The sequence below is a fragment of the Hakea prostrata genome, chromosome 2 (assembly GCF_041222555.1).
Source record: "Hakea prostrata isolate BN-2017 chromosome 2, UWA_Hpros_2, whole genome shotgun sequence".
Lineage (NCBI taxonomy): Eukaryota > Viridiplantae > Streptophyta > Magnoliopsida > Proteales > Proteaceae > Hakea > Hakea prostrata.
The window spans coordinates 50,888,284-50,912,580 of NC_142601.1; the positions used below are offsets into that span (position 1 = coordinate 50,888,284).

Here is a 24,297-nt window from a genome sequence, read left to right on the forward strand (position 1 = left end):
TCAAAGCATTTTGTGCTGAAAATCGTCATTGCTAGTCCTGTTCCTCATCAAGAATAAACGCTTTGTTCATGGGCTCCATCGCCAAGAAAAGAACGTAGACTTTGTTCAGATAAGAGAGATTAATCTGCAGAAAAACACTCTAGTAGGAGGAGAGCACCTCTAGCAAGAGGAGAAGAATAAATATGGATGTTCACCTTAGTTTTTTTTAGTTGATGTGGGGGACTTGATCCTCATTTAAGGGATTAGTGTTTACGTAAATTGATTAATTAAAACATTGAGTAGCACCTTTATAAAGAAAAACATAAAATTGATAGTCATGTAATTTTCCCTTATTCCCCAATATATATATCCTTAAAGTTAGTAACAAACTAACAATTATTTCTAGTATCTTGAATCTTCTCGGAAAAATTCATTGATTATATATCTACTTGGTAAAGTGTATTTTAAAAAAAAAAATTATACTGATAAATTCTAGTTTTGAAAAGGTTTACCTAATTTATATTCTAATGTTTATCATATTTATCCAACAAAAATTTTGATTTAAACTACCCAAAATTGTCCTATTAAAATCAATTTCTCTAATAATTGGTCAAGGTACGAGGTGCACGTAAGCTAGTCCGGACCTTCTAACACGTTGCTCACTTAGGTTGTAGGATTTCAACTTGAGGGAGAGACATTATCCTACCAATTATGAGTGTCATAGTTTGCTTAATAAACCGTGACTTGTTACTTAACATAACCGAGCCAAATTAGAACTATGACAAAATGTAGGATTACTTTGTTTTCAATTTTTGTTCGTCTTTAGTTTGATTAGTACGAAACATAATAGTATTGCAGATTTTGTTGCTAAAGGATGTTTAAAGTTGAAGCTTTGTGAGACTTAATGAGTCACTCCACCAAATCTTCTTGTAAACTCTTCCATCTTTGGGTCAAGAAGTTACTCTTGACTCTCTTGATTCATGAAAGAGTTCTTCACATGGACCCTCGCGATTCTACAACTATTTACACTGCAGCTTTCCTACTTTTCAAATCTCTTAAAAAAAAAAATTTGAAAAAAGAGAGGTGAAGAACAGTAACTAATTTCTAAGTGCACCTAAATAAATTGGCTTGAAAAAACCACAGTTTTGAAAAAAACCTTTCAAAGGATAATTCCGACAGTTATGCTCAAAAATTTTCCAAATTTTTTTAGGCATAAATGATAAATATTAAAATAGATTGAATGTAAATCATTTGGTACAAAGGGCAGGGATGGAGATATTAATATGTCTCACCACTAGAACAGCTCTGCATTGGCATATCTTTTTAAAATACCAAAGAAGAAGGAAATATTTTCTCTACTACAAATGTCTCTTGATATTTCAAAATTTATATCCATGGAACCTCTACCGTTGGTAAATTGTCAAAGTAGATTTGCATTGAAGATTATAAATCTGGGTATACAGATGCATGCATGGGTGTGGGTGGTAAACAAGTTGAAACATTAGGTATAGCATTTTTGAGATCCAATGGCTGCACTCAAAATGGCGGAGGCTTTGGATCAAAAAAACTTGATGGATGAACGAATGTAATGGATCAAATAGGGTTTGCTACTTTTGCTGAACAAATTAAAGGATCCAGAAGAAGGGATCACAATCACAGCCTTGCAAATTGAAGATGTTGCAGCCTTCAAATGGATCTTCCAACACTTGATGTGGTGAAACAATGGCAGCGACAAAGGGATATCTGAGCTTCAAGTTCCTCTGCAGGTAATTTCAACGGAGGGTTTCTGCATTCAGTGGCGCCACAGAAATGGTTTTCACCATATGGGTCTGTAGTCTTAATGGGCCTCAATTGATCTACGTAGAAAAGGGTTTTTAGGTGGTTCTGTAAAGAAGGAAAAGATCTAAGGGAGAAGCACTTTCATTATGTAAGAAGAAAATTACTATAGAGATTTCTCAAATTAATCATCAACAGCGCTACAAAAAACTCTTACCCAAAATCCTAGTGCGAAAATTCCAAATCTCAGTTAATCTGTAAGTGAACACATAAAGCACATATTATTCAATCAATTAAACCGTCGATCACTCCGATCATTTAGGTCATTTACCGAAAAATATCAGTTTGGGCCCATCTTCCAAATCAGGAACCCAAAAACTTTCTCGCTTCTTTTGGTGAATAGAAACTTCAAAGTTGATGGTGGCATAAACGGTGAGTACACTTATAAATTTGGTTAGAGGAAAAACGGTTCAACTTCAATGTTGCGTGTTTAATGCGAGACAGATGCTCGAGATTGAAATTTTGATCTCGATCGTTGGCAGTAGATACTGCACATTAATGCGCAGCATTCAAGTCTCATTCGATGAAAAATGATTTTTATCATAGATCAACACAAAAGTGACAATGGAGTAGTTGAGCAGGTTTCATAAATAATATGGCCTGGATGACATGAGATTCAGAGTCCAATAGTAAAATTGATTGGCTACTGTCTTTTCTTTTTTGGTACAAAAAAATTGGACACTATTCTGAGAAGGCATCAATATGATTGTATTTATGGATTGGCCTACTTGTCATCTTGATGTTTATAAAAAGTTTTAACATAGGATATCGACAGAGCAAGTGTACCTGTTTTAGCCCTAATATGCTCATGAAATATGCGCTTAATACAAATCAATTATCACAATTAAGGGTGCTTTGCATTTGGATTTAACATGTTTGTCAACTCATATGGTGTGGCATCACCATATTTAATGCCATTGTTTAATGCCTGAATCAACATATGGAGATTGATTTTCATTATATTCACCGAAGGAAGTCACTTCATTGACAGAAGATATGCTGACTTGTTGGCACACGCCACATCCCTCTTGGGTAGCACACTGCAAATCGAGAGTTGTCACATTAGACTATCATTGCCATTCGCTTGTTAGGTGCCGATTGGTTAGAACGATAAATTATGCCTCCTGACGAATCACCAAGGAGAGATCCATATCACTTGGATGATCCGATGGTCCTAAAGAATCTAATTCTACTATAAATGCCTTCAACTACTACATTAAATGATAATGTTCATTTCTTCCCACTCTACTCATTAAGCTCTTCCACTCGGGTAACTAAAAGCCCCACTTTGGGAAGGCATTGTTCTGGAATCTAACTTGACCTTCAGAGGCGCCTTACCAACTACCAGAGTCAGCCCGCACTGTACTTTTAAAATAGTCAACATTTTAGCTTCTTGTGGCAACATTACAAATTAGAAGATTAGAAGAATGATTTTTTTCATACCGACATTATATCGTATTGTATACTGCACCGTGCCCTTTTTTGTACCGATTTTATATTGAAAATATTGTACCATTTTAAAAAAATATAGTTTTCATACCGTACGGTATACATCGGTATTGTATGGTTTGGTACCGTACCGAATTGACACCCTTAGCTTAAGACTCTTCCACTTTAGCTAGGGGCTGTATTGACAAATAATTTCTTACCTTAATTAGTGTTATATATATAGTGATTCCTGGTCTATAGTGCTCTTCAGTATATTATAGCATGGAAGGCCCTCTATGTCTGGCATGATGGGCAATGCTACAATCCACTTTCCTCTTCTAACAATAACTAAACTAACAATTTAAGATTTAACTAAACTAATCACACTTTTAGCTTCCAGACCTATCTTTAAATGTATACTAAACTAGTGGGTTTTAATTTGGATCTTTATCAAGTATTGGCCTCTGAACCTGCAGTGGTTTGCCTTTTACAACCTTGAATTCCACTCAATCTAGTACCAAATCTCTGCACCAAATGATCCCTTTCTCTCCTCTTCTCTTCCTGCAAGGGTCTTGTATTAAATATACAACCTCTTCCCTTCCCTTTTCCTTGCAGAGTTGGGAGAAGCAGCAAAGAGGATGATGTGCGTGCGTGGGGTGGGGTGAGTAAGTGCTTGGTGTTGGACAGGAGAGAGGTTTGGGATTCGGGAAGATTAACTTCAAACAAAATGGCAGAAGATTCTTCACAAAAGGGGTAGACTTTTGAGCATGTCAAATCATGGCTTTTAATTGGGACATGTAAAATAAGCAAAGAAGAACAGCTTTTTCCTTTTTCTTCTTCCCCGTTTTCTTTTGGTTTTGTGCTTCAGTTTTTTTTCACTCTTCCCTTTCCCTGATACTCTACAGAAAAAGAGAGAGAAGAGGAGATTCCTTTGCAGTTTACGGGAGAGGTTTTTGATTTCCACACGCTACGTACTAACATTGTTTCTCCCACCCATCTTCTTTTTACTTACTGACCCAGATGCATGTAGATCTTATACATTTATTTATAAAGCTAAAGAATAAAAGCTAAAAGTAACACTACTTCAAAAGGGAAGGTTGTAAACAGGATTTCCAGATTTCACTACGTTTAGGGTTTCTTCCCTTTTATTAATGTTCTTCAATTCTTCTCCCCTCCACTTTCACAGCCCTTCTCTTATGCAAGGAGGGCATTAATGATCATGAATGTGTAAATTCTGATTGAACTACTCCTGATTTCCACATCTGGGCCCGAAATATTCCATGAACTTGTTTGTTAATGCTTTGTACTAAGATGCTTCTCTTCCCTATAACTTACTTTTGTTCTTTTGTTTTTGTGTTGATGTGAAGGAACGAGAGGAGAGAAGGTCATGATCTGGGTTATTGTGTGGACCTCATGGCTGCTGGTGCTGGTCATGCTGGCTGGCTGCTGGCATGGCCGCATGTATGTTATAGTACTGAGAAAATTAAAACTATCCCCAAAACCTCTACCCCCACACTCCACTTACACATGCACGTAAGGAATAGAAAGTATTATAATCAAATGGTCTGGAATCTCTTCAGGTCCAGAGAGAAAGAGAGAGAGAGAGAGAGAGAGAAAGGAAGGCAAGGGTTGCTTGTTTTTGTACTGACAACAAGAGAGAAAGGTCTCTCTGGAGGATATCCTTAGAGACCCTAATCGATGAAAGAACCCAGAAAGGGACAAAAGAGTGATGGGGGTGGGTGGTTGGGTACTGTTTGTGATACTCGGCGGGGAAGAGGGAAGGAAGGAAGGGGGAAGGTTGAGCTGTGTAGTCTCTATTCAACATTTATGGCTTTGCGTGTGAGTAGGCTCTGTGCATTGAGTTGCTTTGTTGAGTAAGAAAGAATGTGGTCTGTAGGGTCGGAAAGAAAAACTCCCCAACACAATCCATCCATCACTCCATGAGCCCACTCATTCACCTCTTACTTTCTCTCTCTCTCTCTCTCTCTCTGCATGCCGTTCTGTCTACTCTACTTGCTCTCTGGAACCTTTATAAGGAGGATATGACAAAGACAAACGGTTTCTTTACATTATTATTGCTATTAATTTTCTCTCTTCTTTACAGTATAAAAGAACTCGATCAGCAGAGAGAATCGGATCTTTCCAAGTTTTGTAGTTTTAGAATCTGTTAATGGAAAATTACAACAATTAATGAAACGAAAAGAAAGGAAAATTATTAGGTAGTGTGTGACTGAACATTTTCTTTTATTTTTTATGTTTTTTAAAAAAATTGTCGGATTCTTCAAAACACAGACTCATACGCACTGCGACACACTTGCGACACTGAGAGTTTGAGACACACGCACGCACGTACCTACGTACACACGTACATAGAACTGGCAGGCCAATAGGTGGGTCGGTGAGTTCTGAGTTTCTCTGATTAAGCTCTTAGATCTTCTTGTTAATGGCTAATTCTAAATGAACCAAATATATATATATATAAAGAAAGAAGAATAAAATATGGGTAATTGTTTATTCTTCAATTCATTCTCCTCGATCGAAATTAAATCAGGATCTTTCTTCTCCTAGCACCCTATTAGATCTCTGCAACCATCAACAAAAAGAGAGAGAGAAAGGGAGAAAGAGAGAGAGAGATTATAAAGGGTATCTGCTTTTAAACATAATAATAAGGAAGCACTTATCCCTAATAATCAGGAGTATTAGCATTAGCAGTACTGCTATCATTCCTTGACTGTCTTTTGCAGATGGTATCCTGTCAAAGAAACTGCATTCTCAGATGTTCTATTAAAGCAAAGAAATGCAAATTTCCCATTCTCTCCACCTCATGTTTAAGTGCAGAGATCTCTTCCGTTTTCCAGTGCAACAAACTAATCTCTTTCTCTCTCTTTCTCTGTCTCTCAGTCTCTCTTGGGTTTCTCAACCCAAAGCAGTACTGTCATCCCCATACTTACTTTCTATTCATATTTCATACTCCACCACCAGGAACTCATATCTCTCCCACCTCTACCACTCTGCTGCTGGTGCTGGTGCCACCACCAGGAACTCATATCTCTCCCACCTCTACCACTCTGCTGCTGGTGCTGGTGCTGCTGCTTCGACTACCAAGAACAACAACAACAATATAAGAGCAAGAGCAAGAGCAAGAGCAACAGTGGAGAACCGTAGTGAGTGAGATCGATGCTAAGTTCAATGGCTACGTCCCATGATGAAGAAGAAGAGGATCCAAGTGATCCCAACTACCCTAATCAGATTCCTTTAGGATCACGCACCAACTTACCCTCTGCGCCGGCGATCCACAACACACGGCAATTGTTGATTCGGTGCGCCGAGCTTGTGTCTCAATCTGACTGGACTGGTGCTCAACGTCTCATCTCCATCATCTCTTCCAACGTTTCGCCTTATGGAGATTCCACCGAGAGATTGGTGAATCAGTTCTCAAGGGCCCTCTCCATCCGAGTGAATCGTCAACGCGGCCATCACTCGGGCTGGAATTTGTTGATGTTGTCAAGAACCGCCTCTACCACAACCACAACCACCACCACCACCACCACTGCGGCCTCCATTATTTCGGTCCCCACCGCTGCCACAACCGACATTATTCCGACCACCGCCACACCAATCCCTCAGCTCCACCGCCAAATGAGTGGTGGTTTTTGGGCCGGAGGCGGTTCTGGTGTTGCTCATGACTTGGATATGGTGGAATTGGATTTGGACAGGGAAGCGGTTGAATCGGCTTATCTCTACCTGAATCAAATCACTCCGTTCGTAAGGTTCAGTCATTTAACTGCTAATCAGGCAATCCTAGAAGCTACAGAAGGCGAGGAATGCATCCACATCTTAGATTTTGACACCATGCAAGGACTTCAATGGCCTCCATTAATGCAGGCAATCGCCGAGCGTCACCGCCGTTCCTTCTCTTCTACTTCGATACAGATGGAGGAAGATTCAGAAGAGCCATCATCGGATCCCATCCCCGTGGTGCCCATGCCCATGATCCGAATCACTGGTACAGGTCAGGACTTGAACACCCTCAGAAGAACCGGCGACCGTCTTCAGAAATTTGCACATTCGCTGGGCCTGAGATTCCATTTCCGACCACTACTAATCGAGGGTCCCACCACCTCCTCCTCCTCCTTCTCCTCGTACTCTCCATCTTGGGTTGCTGCCATGGCTGCCCACCTCCCCTCTGCCGTGCCGCTCATGCCCAACGAAGCCCTAGCTGTCAATTGCGTGCATTTCTTAAACAGGCTCCTCAGAGACGATGATAGCGATGCCGCACGCCTTATCCTGCGAGCAATCAGAGCCATGAACCCTAGGGTTGTCACCGTTGCAGAAAGAGAAGCCAGCCATAATCAACCCTTTTTCTTGCCGAGGTTCGTGCAGGCTCTGGACCATTACACTGCCATTTTCGAATCTCTGGAAGCGACGTTACCACCAAATAGCCGCGAGAGGCTTACAGTGGAGCAGGTATGGTTCGGAAGGGAAATATTGGATGTGGTGGCAGCGGAGGGAGACCAAAGGAGGCACCGCCACCAGAGGTTCGAGATGTGGGTGGAGTTATTGACGAGCTCGGGCTTCTCCAACTTACCCTTGAGCCCTTTCGCCTTGTCGCAGGCCAAGCTTCTCCTTCGACTTCATTATCCCTCTGAAGGGTATCAGCTTCACATTCTGAATGACTCTTTCTTCTTGGGTTGGCAACATCAACGACTCTTCTCTGTCTCTTCTTGGCACTAAAATAAGGAAAGTCGAAAAATACAGAGGTGAGGGGAAACCCTAAAACCACTTTAGAAAAAAGTAACCTCTTTTGTTTCTTTCCCTCAATTTCAAGAATTTCTTCCTGTTTCCTTCATAGATCAGTTGACTTCGAGATCAATAGCAGCAGCAGCAGCAGCCATGCATCATCCCTGAAGTACAGTAGTAGTAACTGGTCACTATGTTCATACTGCAAATTAACCCTAAAACAAATCCCATCATCATATTCATCGCTGCTCTAGTTGTTGCTCTAGTTGTTCCTCAAACCCTAAACCCTAGACATACATGCATGCATGGCGTCCCATGTACGTTTGGTCATGCTGAACTTTTAGCTGTTGCAGCCATTAATTCTTCATTCCCATCTCCCCCCCTCCCCGCACTAAACTGGCCAATTAATTTCACCTCACTACCTCATTCACCTTCCTCCCTTCCCTTGCCATGAATAATTTTTGTTTCTCCTCCCACCTCCTCTTACTGCTACAAATGATGATGACGATGATAACAAAACCTGCTACCTCTACTCAATCCCTAGCTACCCATCTAGTTTAGTCTGGTGTAGGGTTCCCCTATTCCTCCTCCTTTTTCCACCTTTCTTTGTTTTCTTATACACTGTAGATAACTAGGACCTTGAGGACAGTCGTTCATGGAATGAGCAAGTTGAAATTATTGATTATTAGGTATCTAGTTAGTGGCTGGGATCACTATTTGTCAATCTTTCACATTTAAATTTGATCATATATACTCTTATTTGTTGGCATGCACTTTGTTATTTGCCTAATTACGGATTATCTTAAGTAAGATTCCTTCTTTAAGATTTATTAATTTTATTGCTTCGTCATCTCCCATTAAAGCTCAAAAAATTATCTTAATTAGTACAAAATAAGGTGCAAATAAGTTCTCTATAACCCAGTTATAATTAGCAGCAGTACAGATCCTTCTTTAGTAGTGTTCCTCATTATTTTGTTTGATACTTACGCTAATGGAAGATTCACTCATTTACTTGTTTCTGTTCCTCTCTTGCTTTCCTTGTTACTTCTTTTCTCTTTGTCGTAAACTTGCATAGCAATCCTTAAGGGTTTGCTTGATAAGTAGCTGGGTGCCCATGCAAGAGGGGCACTCATTTGCAGGAAAAGCCATTAAAAAAAAAAAAAAAAAACAAAAAAACAAAACAGTGTCTCCTCATGTGTGCTTCCAAGAAGAGAAGCAAGAGGGTTCTTGTTTTCTGAACCAAATGTCCGTATATAACTATTGCTGTCGTTGACACAGTATTCTTTAGTGCCTTAAATTATGCCCTTTGTCTCCTCAACAAAACCATGAAAATTTTCAAATAAACCCCGTCTCATCTACTGTAGAAATGTTTCCTGGTTGAAATGCTTTACTGCACGAGGATCTCCCATTGTTTCTTCTGCACCAATGGGCTCTCTTTCTCTCTCAAGTCTCAACTTGTTGAAAGCTTGCAATGATGAAGTGCTACTTTTACCTATCATAAGCAAATATGATAAAAGGATTTCGAATACCCAAAAAAAAAAAAAAAGTGATAAAAGGATAGTTGAAGCAAGATCAGGCCTCTCTGACATCTATTATAGCTTGAAGTTACATATTGTAGGTCAAAAGCACAGGTTGAATAATGGATTAGGTAATTGTTGCATTTGAAATCATTATCATCAATCGAAAATGTTCTTCTTTAGAAGCACAAGTGTAGCTCCTAATAATAGTTCTAGTGCTTTAAACAATACAGAGAATTCATGATGCCTTTCAACTTTTGAAAGGATTGGAAACAACAACAGAGGTTGGTTACTTGCCTTCATTAAATAAAAATCCCATCTTTACATATTTCTAGGAATTGGGAACCCAACTCCTTATCTGCCTCTTCGGAATTCTCTATTAATTCCTGGGTTACTACTAAAAGGAGCCAAGAGGAAGATATATCAAAGGAAGCTTGAGTGCTTAACCTGGTATAAATATATCTTAAATCTAATAAAAAATGTTAAGTATTTATTGTTGGATAGGTAATTAATTACTATTTGTTTCTTGAAATAGTAAATTTCATTAGCTAATCAAATTAAGTACAAGTCTGACCAACTCCACCAAAAAACTAAGACACTGAAGTTAGGGCATGCAATTTGATTACTACCACAGTTTAGTTCATTCTACACTAGAACCTACCATCCATCATATAAACCACACTGGTGGATTTTCTAAATATTTGCAAGTTTAAAATTTGTAAATTTAGGTTGTCAAACCATAGGATAGGAATGATTGTTAATCTTCCTAAAATACTTAATGTTACTCTTGAAAGAAGTCCAAACGTAGTTGTTTAGGGTTCCATTGGATGCTCACAATCTCAACTGAATAGAATAAGTCTCGTCTTATACATAATATGGAATACATGAGACCTCGCTGCCGAAATATAGGAGATTATATATCTTCATTTCCTAAGGGCTGTTTGGTTATTTGAGTCTGGAGTTTTCAAAAATCTAGAGATTTTAAATCTATAGATTTCAAATTTATGGAGTTATGGTTCATAAAATTAATTGTTTGGTACGTTAGCCTGAATCTTTGGAATGAAATCTGTAGATTCATCATGAAAAAATATTTATAGAGTTATGGTTCAAATGTTTAGCACTTTTATAGTAGGGGTGACCTCATACCCATAAATCTACAGATTCATGTTTTTAATGTAAAAAGGTGAATACCTAGATTTCATGAATCTAGGGATTCACAACCAAACGGGTATAAATCTCCCATTTGTGAATTTAGAGATTTCAAATCTCTGAATTCATGTAACCAAACAGACCCTAAATGTTATCTTGACATCGAGGGTACTGATACATACAAACACTTAATTCTTATGTGAAAGTCACATTTTATTTTTCGAACTTACGTTAATTTTAAACAGAATTTTGTTAGAAAAGTGGAGTATGATGAGCTTTACATCAAGAAGATTACCATATATCCACCTTTCAAAAAAATACTCACATCATTCCTGTTGAGTGGTATATGGCTAGTGTAAAATGCAAGGAAATTCATTACTCTTTCGCCAACATTTTGTGGTAAATGGCTCATCCGTATTTTTTTAATGCTAAACAGTGTATAATCATAGATGTATAAATTCTTGGAAGTGTGTTTGGAAGCATAATTAGATTTTAATAACTTCTCCACTATATTCGGAGTTTTGTCGAATGCGATTTGGGTGATCTGGAAAAACTATAATGAACAAGCTCATGGAGGTATAGTTTTAAGCCTACATCAACTTGCTTATTATGCCTCTCAGAATTCAGCAGATTATCATAATCATAACTCAGATTTGATGAAAACAATTCCCCCAATTAAGGATCGATCAGCTCAAATTAAGTGGGAACCCCACATGATTCTTGGATTAAGATTAATGTTGATGGCTCTTCTATGGAAGTGAATCACAACCTCCAGGCAGGTGCCTGGGGAGTTGGTAGAAATCAACAAGGCAAGATGGTTTTTTTTCTTTGAAGGCAATGGAGAAGTTAACTCTGTGACAGGAGAGGTTTTGGCTAGAGGGCTCTTTTATGGGCAAGACACTTATATCTTTCAAAGATTATTATTGAAGGAGAAAATTCAGATATCATTCATTTAGAAAAAATTCCTCCATGGAAGATAAGGACTTAAATACAGGATATTCGTCTCTTTGATCAGTTAAAAAATTGTCTATGTCTTAAGAGAAGCCAACAATGTGGCTGATCACTTGGCTTTCCAAGCAGTATTTTCAGAGCAGCACTTCTTTTCTTTAGATGTTCCTCCTCTATGTATTGTAAACTAACCCCTCATTAATATAAAAAACTACCCAAAAGATGTAATTGTGGCTAGCACAAGCTAGCCAGATGAACCTCAGATGAAAAAAAAAATTACTTATGAAATTTGTTGTTACAGACAATGAAAGGATATCATCATCATGCTTTGACCTCGCATCTTATGTATAATCTTTTGTCACTGGTCATCCTATGGATCGCTCCAAGTGTTCCTATGCATCATCATTAGGTTTGATGACTTGATGTAGGGCAGTACTCTTAATCTTTTATTGCTTGGATCAATATATAAATCACTAATTAAATACCAGTTAGAAGCCTTTTCACTGTGTCTCTTCATCTTGTATTAGTAATAAGGTGACTTGCTTATGAACTGACACTTTCGATCTAATCACTTGGACGATAAGACTTATAACCTTGATTGGATTCTTCTCTCTCTCTCTCTCTCTCATCAGAAAATGACTTCTACTTGTAAAACCGGAGTGAACAACTGTATTAAACACGTATGTGTAGCAAGTGTAGAGAGAGAGAGAGGGGGAGAATATGAGTACAGCAATCCTAGCCATCAAGTGCATACATTAGTGGGACTAGTAAAGACGTGACACAGGATTGATTGCTGTCTCCGTTCTTTCTCCCACTTGTATTATCATTGTTTGTGTTTGTTTGGTAACGTCACCTGCACGGTTTCACACAGATAAGATAACCCAGATAACCCTCTCTCTCGCTCTCTCTCTCTCTCTCTCTCTCTCTCTCTCTCTCTCTCTAGGAGTGAACAGCAACTAAAATCAATCAATTCCCTTCCCATGGAACTGTTGACTAATAGCACGAAGATTGGCTGTTTCCGGCTACACCCAAACACACCCCTAAAGTCTTTACATTAGGAGAAAGTCTCTCTCTCTCTCTCTGTCTCTCTCATAGAGTCATAGTGTCATAGTGTCATGGTGGGTGGCTAAGAGATGCCATGATACGTTCCGACCCGCCCACCAGCATACTCCCTGAGGCCCCAACAAAAGCCCTTGAAGCCCGGGAGCCCGTCTCCTTCGGTAATCGATACAAGACACGCGCAGTCACGCACGGGCAAAACACAAACACTCACACACACACCGAAAGCTCAAGTAATGAAGCCTACATGCTCTCTATGGGAACGCTCAAATCAAACCAATTGCTGCTTCTCATGAGTCTGGATAGAATATTTTCCTTCCCTGTTTCCCCCCAACGCTGGGTTTTTGGATGGCACGACTTTAATAGGGGAATTTTCTACATCACATCTATCGAGGTGAAGATGCCAGTGGCAAAGCAAAGCAAAGCATCTTCTTCTTCTTCATCATCTTCACCACGGCCTGCTTAAGTGCTAACACTCTCAAGCAGGAAACCTCACTCCTTAGTCAAATATGGTATGGGTTTTTGTACACAAGTTTGCTTTTTCCTCTTCTCTGGGCAATCAATTTTACCTTCCTTCCATGCCTTCCTTTTTGCTCGCAATGGCAAACAAGGAAAGAAACTCATGATTCCGTAAAAAGCATCCCATCAAGAGACTAGACTAGGCAAGGGGACCAACTGTGCAGAACCACTTGATACCCTAAGCACAAAATGCTCGACTTATAAGAGACAAATTACATCCGAACATCAACCTTATAAATGGTATAGCCCAGTTGGCATAGACGGTTGTCTCAATTGGTAGACCAACCCTAAACCTGTGTTCTAACTCCTCCAACCCTTTTGGAACCATTCATCTTGGATTTAATTGAGTTCCTGATTCTTTACTACAAATATTAAGGAATCGCAGCTGCAAGCCTCGATGCCCCAAGAAAAGACAAAAAAAAAAGGAAGGTTTTGCCATGAACAGTGGTTTTGGATGATTAATCTTAAAGGTTCAATATTACACTCATCAATCACCCAACCTATTTGATCCTCTTTCTGTCCAATTGTTTTGACTGCTGGCATCTGCACGAGTCTTCTATGATGATCACGTCTCGCAAGATATTTGAGATAAATTAGTAAGATTAGCACGCAACAGTAAAAGAAAAAATTATTAATTTTACTCTTTCCTGAAATTGAATGGTTACCGACAGTAAACAGATCACGCTTGTATTACTTTATTTTGACCATTTACAATATCCAAAGGATTTCTATCATACTTAGCTTCAACCGTCTTCCTTCCCTTCCCCCCACCACCAAAACATCCACTACCTCTTTCTTGATTTTCATTTCAAGTTCCTCCTCTAATATATCAACACCTTCCCACCGACATCTACTACCACCCTAGTTATCAACTTGAATTCAACACTGGGGAAAAATAGAGCTGAAGTTCAAGAGATATGATTTTTGCCCCAACCCAGATTTAAAAAAGAAAAAAAGAACCATGTCTGAATTTACATATATCCTGATGAATATCAATCACCAAACAGGGCCCCCTGAATCTGAACCTGAACCTGAAACCTTATCTCAATGCCAAGCTCCATCAGATGCTCCCTCCAAAAAGAAACAAGACATGTTATAGGGGAAACTCTTTCTGAAGAGCATCAAGATTCCTGGAGTCACAAGCTTCCAGCATGTCATCTCGAGAAGCACAGCTGCAGCAAAAGACGAAATGAATAATAAATAAACCATGATCTTGATTTTTCATCCACATTTGCTAACGATAAAAAGTCAGTTTCAGCTATGTATACCTCAGCGAAATCCTCAAATATTGCCATGCATTGTCAGCCTTGGGATTCATAGCTAGTGCACGCACATAGTATCTAATAGACTCCGCATACAGGCCCTGTAAAATACCCAACTGCATCAGAAATCAAATTGCACAGGGATGAAGTAATCAAATGTTAAGGGAGAGAAGATTCTTTTGAAAATCTAATGGGGAATGTCCTCCATGTTGGAAGAAAAATCAAGCATGTAGCATAGGATATCAAATGGACATGTGTCAATTTACAGAAAACCATTTAAACCAACTTTTGAGAATGGATGAAAAATATGAGAAAGAAAAGCTTAATAATATTGGAAGATCTTATGAAAGCTAAGTAAAATATATATTCCCATAAACAAAATGTACATTATCCTCATCTTTAACTGGTTCCAGTATCCTAGACATCACATATCAATCCAACACAGATGGGTACAAGATCATGATGAATCTACACAATAGACGCAGAAATCTTTCACCCACGAACAAAATGAGGGCGCATTCTATTACAGCCAACCACCAAGGTCCATGGGGCAAGCTTGCTAGTCTAGGGAGAATCCATAGCGTACAACAATCTAAACTTGTGTAGGGAATCTAATGATGCAGCCTTACAGGAATAGGGCTTATTCTTCCAAAACCTCTAAAGGCTCAACTAGTTTCTAGGGCCAAATCTTGATTTAGTGCATGGTGTATGGCTGGTTTCTGAATAGATCCCCTGATTCAGTTTGGACTGTTAGATATTGAATTCCCCCGTTAGGGTAATTGGGATGAGTGGTCTCAAGAATGTAGGGTGTTAGCTTTGGAGAGATTTAGAATGGTGAGACACGGTAGGTTCTTGTGATATGGGATGAAAAGTTATGCAATGGGGCAAAACTAGGAGGAAATGTAGGTAATAATACAAAGATATGATCCCCCAGGTTTGGATGGCTAAATAGAAAGATATGAGTTCTTGTTTCGGGGGTTTTAGGGAGTACGGAAAATTCAAGAATATATCTAGGTCTTGAAACTGGATGGTTAGAATGAGGTCAAACTAGGATCTAGGCTTGCTAGGGTTGCAGGAATGATGGACCTAAAGTGTGGGATAGATCTAACAATCAGATTGGCAGAGATTTGACATTGAATTTTAGCTGTCTATACACCTTCGAAAATTCAAGAAATTTCAGGAAAAAGATGTGATAGGAGAAGGGGATTGATGTAGGCCGCCAATAATAACGAAGCCTTAAGGATGGAATATTCAGATGGAGAATGTTGTGATTCCAAGTAAAGCATAGAATTGTCTCTAGGATTCTTATGTAATAGTCCCACATCAGGAATTTCTCTTCTTTTCGTATTCTCTTATTATTAAAAATAAAGACTCAGTGTGTCACCTTGACATAGGTTAGAAGTTCTCAGACCATTCAACATGCTGAAGTTTTTGGCATTTAATGTCCCATGTATCTAAGAAATTTCTGAAGGAAAAAACGTCTTTCAGAAAAGAACCCTAGGAACATCACCATCAACCACCGCCAACCACCACATACCACATACCACCGCTAAACTCCATCAGGCGCCTCTGTCACCCTCTGCAACCTCTGCCATCCTGTCGTGAGGCACCTAGAAGCATCTCCCTACCCTAGCGACACCCTCAAGGGGCTCTGATCCCTCTGCCCAACCTGTCACGACCCTCTAAACCCCTCTCTACCTTTCGCCTCATTTTGTCCTTCCTAGGTCTGTGCCTCCCCTCTTTTCCCTTGTTCCCTTGGTGGTGAGCACTTCTCTCCCAGCAAGGATACTTTATACTCGATTGAAGGTGTGATTCCTTCTAAGTGAAAGATCTTTGATTTGTTTGACTCTCTATTTTATTGAATCAGCAATATGTCTACCCAATTTACTACCACCACTTCTACAAGTTTGTCCACTATGGAGGAGGCTCCAGTTATTTGGGAGCATGATTTTTCCTCTTTCTAAATGAACTCTGTTAAACTTAAGGGGAGAAATTATTTGAGATGGTCTGATCTGTTGCTCTTGCGATGGGTGCTTGTGGTCTTATTCGTCATATTCATGGTACAACAATTAAGCATATAACTTGTGGTCCTGATCAAGACAAGTGGGAAATCAATGAATATCGGTTTTATGCTTGGCTTTATTAACCGACTACTGCTGAGGGCTATCTACCGGTAGATGCTGCTATTGTTTAGAAATTCGCCAATGATACATACTCTAAGGCTGGTAAAGATGCCCAATGCTTTGAGATTAGGAGAAAAATCCATCAACCACAACAGGACCTTACCCGCTGTCAATATCACAGAACCCTAAGCAGGCAACATTAGACATTAGATTTTTAGGAGAAATTTACTCCTTGTGCAACGGATATTGCAGCCTATCAGAAGTGGAAAGATAATGGAGATGTTTATAACTTTCTACCGGGTCTAAATGTGGAGTATGATCAAATTCATGCCCAAGTTCTTCCCTGTGAGCCTTTCCCTTCTCTAGAACAGGCATATACTATGGTTCATACTACAGAATGCCGAAAGAATGCCATGGTTCAACTATTGCAATAGAAAGGTCAGCTTTGGCTGCTGCTTTTTGAGATTCTTCCCATGGCATATCCTCTCGTCTCTCAGAATCATGGATCTAACTCTGTTGGCTCTTCCTATGTTCCCGCCAGTGTGATTACTGTGGGCTTGAATGTCGAACTTGCAAAACATGCTGGAAACTTCACGGACGCCCACCCACTTCTTGTGGAGGAGGTCGTACTACTGGATGTGATGGGACTTCACAGGCAGCGGCCAATCAAGTCAATCTAGAGGACATTGACACCTTTCTTCAGATGAACTCCAGCATCGTTGGAAGTTGTTGACCAGACTTGAGTTGTCTTCTTCTACGTAGATGTTTAGTGCTAGTGTGGTTACCACCTTAAAGCCCTCTTTCAACTCAGGTGTTCTTTTCAATTTCCATAGCATGCTCTCGAGTCCATCCTCGTGGATTATTGACTCTAGTGCAATCAATCACATGTATAGTTCACACTCTTTATTTCATTCTCATTCTACTGTTTCTCCTAGTTATACTGTTAATATATTCTTATTCTACCATTTCTCCTAGTTATACTGTTAATATTGCTGATGGTCCACACTCTAGTTTCTGGAGAAGGATCCATTAATTGTTCACTATCTATATAGTTATCTTTTGTTTTACAATTTCCAATTTTTCTACCAACCTTTTGTCCATTAGTAGTCTTACTCAGGAGTTGGGACTTAAATTGCAAAATAACTTTCTTTCCCTCTCACTGTGTATTTCAGAACTTGGAAATGGGGTGTATTGGCAGTGGTAAACATGCTGGGGAGCTCTCCCTGCTAAACTATTCTCCATTGGTGTTGGCTCTGATCACTTCTTTTAGTTCCTTTGCCCCATATTGTCCACTTTGCTTCAGTGGCATCGTCGTCTTGGTCACCTTGCATTAGCAACTTTATCTAGACTTTTCCCTAATTTAGCTAAGAGATGCAAATTAAATGGTTCTCATTCTGATGCTTGCATTTTGGTAAAACAGTACCAGACATATTTATCCTAATTCTCATAATTGCAATGATATCCTTTTTCTGTTATTCATTCTGTTGTTTGTGTTCCTTCCCATTGTGATTCTTCTTCTGTTTGTAACCTCATTGACTGCTGCACTAGGACCACATTTGTTACACCAGAAAAGTGATGTTTTTACTTGCTTTCAAGTTTTTCATAAAATGATAACCACAAAACTGAGAATCGGACTAAAGATATAATGTGGAGGAACTCCAATTCTGTTTATCTCATTATGACATCATTCGCCAAACTAGTTGTGTTGATAAACTTGCTTAGAATTGGGTGGCTAAACACAAGAACCGACATCTCCTTGAGATTCATGATCCTTAGTGTTTACTATGCATGTCCCACATAATTCTTGGGGAGATGTGATACTTGCGGCAGCTTACCCTATCTATTAGTAAGATGCGATCCCATGTATTGCAACAACGCTCCCGCATGATCTTCTTTTGGGTTGTGCATCATTCATTGTTCCTCCTAAAGTGTTTGGGGGTGCTCCTTGGCTAGAAATCATTGTGTTCATTGTAAGGTTGACCTTTGCAAGCTGCTGTGCATTTTTCTAGGTTACTCTGGTAACTCTACCACCTAAAAAGGGTACAAGTGTTATCATCCCCTTCTACAAAAATATTTCTCACCATGGATGTGGTCTTTCAAGAGAATGTTTTCGTTTTTCACCTACACCTATTCAGGGGGGGAGAGTTGTCTAGTGAAGAGGTTCCGGATTTCCTACATGGAGAGCTGAAGGAAGAAGTATATATGGATGTGCCCCCTGGTTATTCTAGTTCAAAGACCCATAGGAAGGTGTCTAGGTTAAAGAGAGCTCTATATGGTCTAAAGCAGTCTCCTAGGGCATGTTTTGGAAGATTTCCCAAGGCAATGATCTCCTATGGCTACAGGCAAAATAATGCAAAGTAATGCAGACCATAACCTGTTTATCAAGCAGAATAAATGCCATACTACAATACTCCTTGTACAATGAAGATGAAATTACAGCCTTAAAGACATTCATGGGGATAGAGGTTGAGATAAAAGATATGGGCAGACTCAAGGTACTTTCTCAGGTTAGAGTTGGCTTACTTTGCTAATAGTGTCTCACTCTCTTAGAGAAAGTACAACTTGGACCTATTAAAAGAGACTGGAATGCTAGGGTGTAGACTTGTAGAGACCCCAATGGAGCCTAATCAACACTTGAAAGCTACGGAAGAAGAACCAGTTGACAAAACCAACTACCAAAAATTAGTTGGGAAGTTGATTCATTTGTCACATACTAGGCCAAATATCAACTTTGCAGTCAGCCTTGTAAGAATACATGCATGATCTTTATTCTTCACATCTTAAAGCAGTATATCGTATCTTGAGGTATTTTGAAGGTGTCTCCAAGGAAAGGTTTTTTAATCTCTTCTCATCTCAAGGACATCTTAGAGTTGAAGCATACACTGATGCATATTGGGCTGGATGTCCGGATGACAGGAGGTCTACCTTTGGCTATTGTACTTATGTGGGAGGTAACTTGGTGTCCTGGAGGAGCAAAAAAAAGGTTGTAGTGGCTCGATCAAGTGCTGAAGCAGAGTTTAAAGCCTTAGCTCAATGTATTTGTGAAGTGTTATGGTTGAAGGGTCTTCTTCAAGAACTTGGAGCAGATCTAGAAGGACCTATAAGGCTATATTCTGACAGCAAATAAGCCATCAACATCACCCATAATCCAGTTCAGCATGATAGGACCAAACATGTGGAAATTGATAGACATTTTATTAAAGAAAAGGTTGAGTCTAGTCCAGTTCAGATTTCTTTTTTTACCTCTGACAACCAACATGTTGATATATTCAAAATAGGTTGAGTGTTAAGTTATTTAGTAGTATTGTTAGCAAGTTGGGCATGATAAATATCTATACACCAACTTGAGGGGGAGTGTTGTAAATCATAAGTTGAGTTCAATTAGGAGTTTGAGTCCAGTTAGGAGTTTGGTCTATGAGAGAGTCTTTATTGTTTATGATTTTTAGTCCCACATCGGAGAACATTGTACTTGCTCATTCATAATTATTATTATAAATAAAGCCCTGCAATATCACACAGGACATAAGTTGGGATTCTCTCAAGATTTCAACATAAGTATTATTGCAAAACCTGTTTCCCTTATCCGCAGTCTTAAGTTTTGGTGTGCATGACTTCTTGGTCAAAGAAAAACCATGTAAAAATATAAAAAAATTGTGTAAAAAAACATACAGAATTAAGAATTTTACCTGAAAATTTTCTTCTACAAGGTTTTGACCAAAATAAATGGAGCCTTATGTAACGTCTAATTCATTCAGTTTGGAGATAGTGAATCATTGTTGAACTATCTCGTCATTTTATTACAACTCCAGAATTAGCTAAAAAGGGAAAAAAATACCAACACAAGACTATGTGAACTTTGTTTTTGCCACAACACACCTTTACCACATGGCAGACTTGGATAAGCATTACATCCTACCATTGCAGTTTCAAAATGAAACGAGTGCTGGGAAGTGGTTAAAAATCAAGTTAAAAGATTACATTTCACTTAAATGAAATTATCACATTTGTTATTTTCAGTGCTCAAAAGCAAAGCACCAATATCGGTTCTTTATCTGCATAAGGGAATAAACATAAAGGAATAAGCAATGTATGGGAACGAACCTGGTTGGCAAAACTTATACCCATATTTGCCCATGCACGTACATAATTCGGTTTTAAATCTAGTGCCTGTGACATTATAGGCAAACAGATCATAATATAAGAATGCTGCATAGGATATCTCATACAAAGACTTAAAAAGTGAAATATACTGGGTGGCATACCCCGAGTAATGCAAAGGAGCATTCTCATCTTATTATATGCTAAATACAAGAAAGACAACAGCCTGCAGCTCCAGATTTTGCACCAAAATCAAGATTCCTGAGCACTTCAGGAAACTGATGACTGGTCAATTCATTATGTTCCCTGTCTGGATTATTTTATTTTTATCTATTTGCTAGTAATCAGCTGCAACTGAAGTTATTTGAATGTTTTTCTTCAATATAAAACTGTCAATCACAGCCTATGGCCAGGGAGTTTCAACCAATTTTTATTGCTTCCATGAGTCTGACCCAGATAAGGGCAAGCACAATCCCCTCCAATTTTTGAGAGAAATAAAGGCTTCTTGTTTGCTTTTTCCACACATCCAAACATTTGCTCTGCCAATTCAAAGATAGAACTCAGTGGAATCAGCATGGAGAGTGTTGTCATGGTGAAAGATTTATTTCAAGGATTTCCTCCTACGCTGAATCCAAAATTTGATCAACTTTGGTGAAGATACAGAAATAGTCACTGGTGCCTAAAAGTATGCAATTGGCCCTGGAACTTTGAAGTGTCTATTTAAGCATCATTGATGTTTGAATCATGTCTTTGGTCCCTAGATCAATAATAAATAGCAAGCTATTATATCCTTACTCTTATATAAATTATTCTATGTAACATTTAGTTGTAGAACCCATACATTCAAATAAATAATTGAATTACGTATATCGATTGTTTCATCAGAAAAAGAAAAAAAAAAAAAAAACTAACTCCATAAAGTAGTAGATCAGCTGACATGCCTAACAAATCAAAAGAATGACCATCAACCAATATATATTTACTTCATCTTTTATTGACAACTGATAAGAACCTTCCATCTGGACTAACAAAGCATCAAAGAAGACACTGAAAATATGAAAGATACGCTGGTTGTGATGATGCCAGTCACCCACCACAGCATACACAGCCCTCAGCCAAAGGCTGTCCAAACCTCACACAAGATATCCGATGTCCTTTCCTCATACCTTCCCCCCTATTTGTAACCCACCAATTAACAGTAACCCTCTCTCTCTCTTCATAACCCACCAATTAACAGCAACCCTAGTGTGATCCCAGGGCCCTAACACTGCCGGCCCCTTGAAATTCCCCTTGTCCTCAAAGTGAGGAAAATTTAGAAGGTTGGTCTTCACATGTTTGCCAAATAGCCATGTCAACTCCGTCACTAAAAACCCAACATTCCTCAATGTCGTTGAGTTCTATTGCCATACATGAAGACGTAATGTCCTGTTCTTTCCATTCTTCACCGAGGCCTCACTTGTAGGAAATTTTCCAACCCTCAAAATTGAGACAAGGTTGCTGCCTTCCGTGGTTGCCCTGCATCGGCAATGTCCATGCCCTCTTCCCACTTTATCATTGTGCCAACATACCCACTTCTATCTCGACCGCCACTATGCCCACCTCCACATCCTCCACAAGCACCACCCCTTTCTAGGATCACCATACTAGTTTTCCGAGCATCCTCTACCCTTACTTCATTAGAATTTTAGTACATGTAATCAGCTTAGGGACTGAAAAAAAGAAGAGGAATAGAAGAAGACTAAAGACGAAGAGGAGAGAAGAGAAAAAAGGGAGAGATGCATGTATGTCCTTTGGCTCTTCTCTGGTACTTTATTTATAATGTAAAATCAAATCTTAGTTTAGGAAACTTTCCTAAACTCAATAACAGCAAAAAGAAAAATTACATATTGTATAGAATCTTCCAAATCTACTAAAAAGGAAACTATCCTAGGGAGATTACTTGCCAACCTATCAATAAAAAAATTAGAAAGTAACCAAAATAGAAAACCTGAAATTTCAAAATTGTGCATCAAGACTGCTTCTCCAAAATAAAAACTTGTGCAACTAGTGCACCAAGGCTGCTACAATTTTCAACACTCCCCCTCAAGCTGGGGCATACACAAAGAAAACTCTAGCTTGAACAATAAGAATAAACTTGAAAGGCAGAACCAGTCTTGAACTGTATAGCAATAGCATATGCCAATAAACATTGAGAGAACTTTCACCCAGGAGATAATCAACATCAACTTTAAAAAAAACTTCAATTCTTCATGTCCAATGAACCATCCAATAATGAGACAGTGGTCATCCATAATTATAACGGCAACAATTACATTAAGGACACTATCTAAAAAATGCCAATAGTAGGAAGAAATCTCCACACAAGAAGATAAAATGTGCAGCCCAAAGTTGCATATAAGCTCTTTGCAAGAAGGCATGTAATAGGTAAAAGTATGGGTAGATAAAAGGCAGTATTGGTTACCGTGGACTAAGTAGGTATGCAAAAGGCAATATAGGTTACTGTGGACCAAATAGGTAAGGTAGTATGGGTTACTACGAACCAAGTAGGTAGATTAGGTAGTATAGGTTAATATAGACCAAATAGGTAAGTAAAGTAGTATAGGTTACTATAGACTAAGTAGGTAGATAAAACGCAATATGGGTTATTGTGGACCAAGTAGGTGGACAAAAGGCTCCAGTCTCCCACTTGTGTAGCATTGCACATGGACAATAATGACAACCAATAATTTAAGTAGGCATCCATATGCAAAAACTGTAGTTGATTATGATAGATAGGACTACAGTAGCAACGCTAGCCATTAAGGTATACTTTAGAACCCCCAATAATGTGAATCAGCAACATTGTAAATCACACCAGCAGAACAAGTTATTATTCACCAAATAAGCCAACGGGGTAGCAATATATCAAACCCAGTAGACCAGGTCCTTTTTGCACCAAGACACTAACCAGAGCATCAGAAAACAAGCGGGCAGAATCGTTATCATAACAACAGTGGTAATGCCAATAAAAGTTGACCTTGACATTCCAACGAAGAGGCAGCAAAAGTGTAAAACATAATCCAAATGAACCCAAAATTTGGTAAAGGTTAATGATGCAATCCCCAAGATCCGAAAAAAAGTATATAAATCTTCATTAAACCAATATGTTGTCTTATGTATGAATCTTCATCAAAATTCCATAAGATCTAGATCTGAAGTCGTAACGAAATCTTGGGGTCTTCAGTAATTCTAGTAGTAAATACAAATCACTTCATAAGGGTAGTAGCAGTAGCAGTAAAAAAATAGTAGCTGAGTATTTTTCTATATACTAGAAGACAAGAACCTGAGATCGATTCTGGTAAGTAGATAATAAAACAGCAGCCAAACAATATCCAATCAAAACCCCTATTTACCACAAGATAGAGGTTGAAATCGGTTATGGAAAATAGAATATTAACAAACAAGGGTAGTATAATCACAATAAGATGACCCGGGAAAATAGAGTATTTTGCAAATATAGAAACATGAAAACCAATAATGTAACTGATCATGCCAAGGAGTACAATAAATTCCTGACAGTACTAATAGAAGACCAGATAAATTCCAAAGCTCCACAAAAGTAATATGAAACAAATCTAGGGCCTCTCCAAAGATTTTAAC

The 24,297-nt window shown here is 38.8% G+C and overlaps 2 protein-coding genes across 2 annotated transcripts in view; one reads left to right on the forward strand and one right to left on the reverse strand.

Annotated features, from left to right (window-relative positions):
* The first annotated feature begins 5,886 nt into the window (after positions 1-5,886).
* On the forward strand, positions 5,887-8,521 carry LAS (GRAS family transcription factor). Its single transcript, XM_089142989.1, has one exon. It carries the CDS (start codon positions 6,421-6,423, stop codon positions 7,975-7,977), a length of 1,557 nt encoding a protein of 518 aa, XP_088999115.1. The 5' UTR covers positions 5,887-6,420; the 3' UTR covers positions 7,978-8,521.
* A 5,161-nt stretch (positions 8,522-13,682) lies between these two features.
* The window catches only part of PEX5 (peroxin 5), a 48,393-nt gene continuing 37,778 nt past the window's right edge, over positions 13,683-24,297 (reverse strand). Inside the window, exons 13-15 of the mRNA XM_089144949.1 lie at positions 20,662-20,727; positions 14,444-14,538; positions 13,683-14,347 (exon numbers count right to left, since the gene is read on the reverse strand). Of these exons, the coding sequence (XP_089001075.1) occupies positions 14,269-14,347; positions 14,444-14,538; positions 20,662-20,727 (240 nt within the window). The 3' untranslated portion in view covers positions 13,683-14,268. The remainder of the gene's footprint in view (positions 14,348-14,443; positions 14,539-20,661; positions 20,728-24,297) is intronic.

Bases quoted from the DNA above. Each gene is read 5' to 3' on its own strand.
- LAS (XM_089142989.1), top strand. From the start codon at position 6,421: ATGCTAAGTTCAATGGCTACGTCCCATGATGAAGAAGAAGAGGATCCA.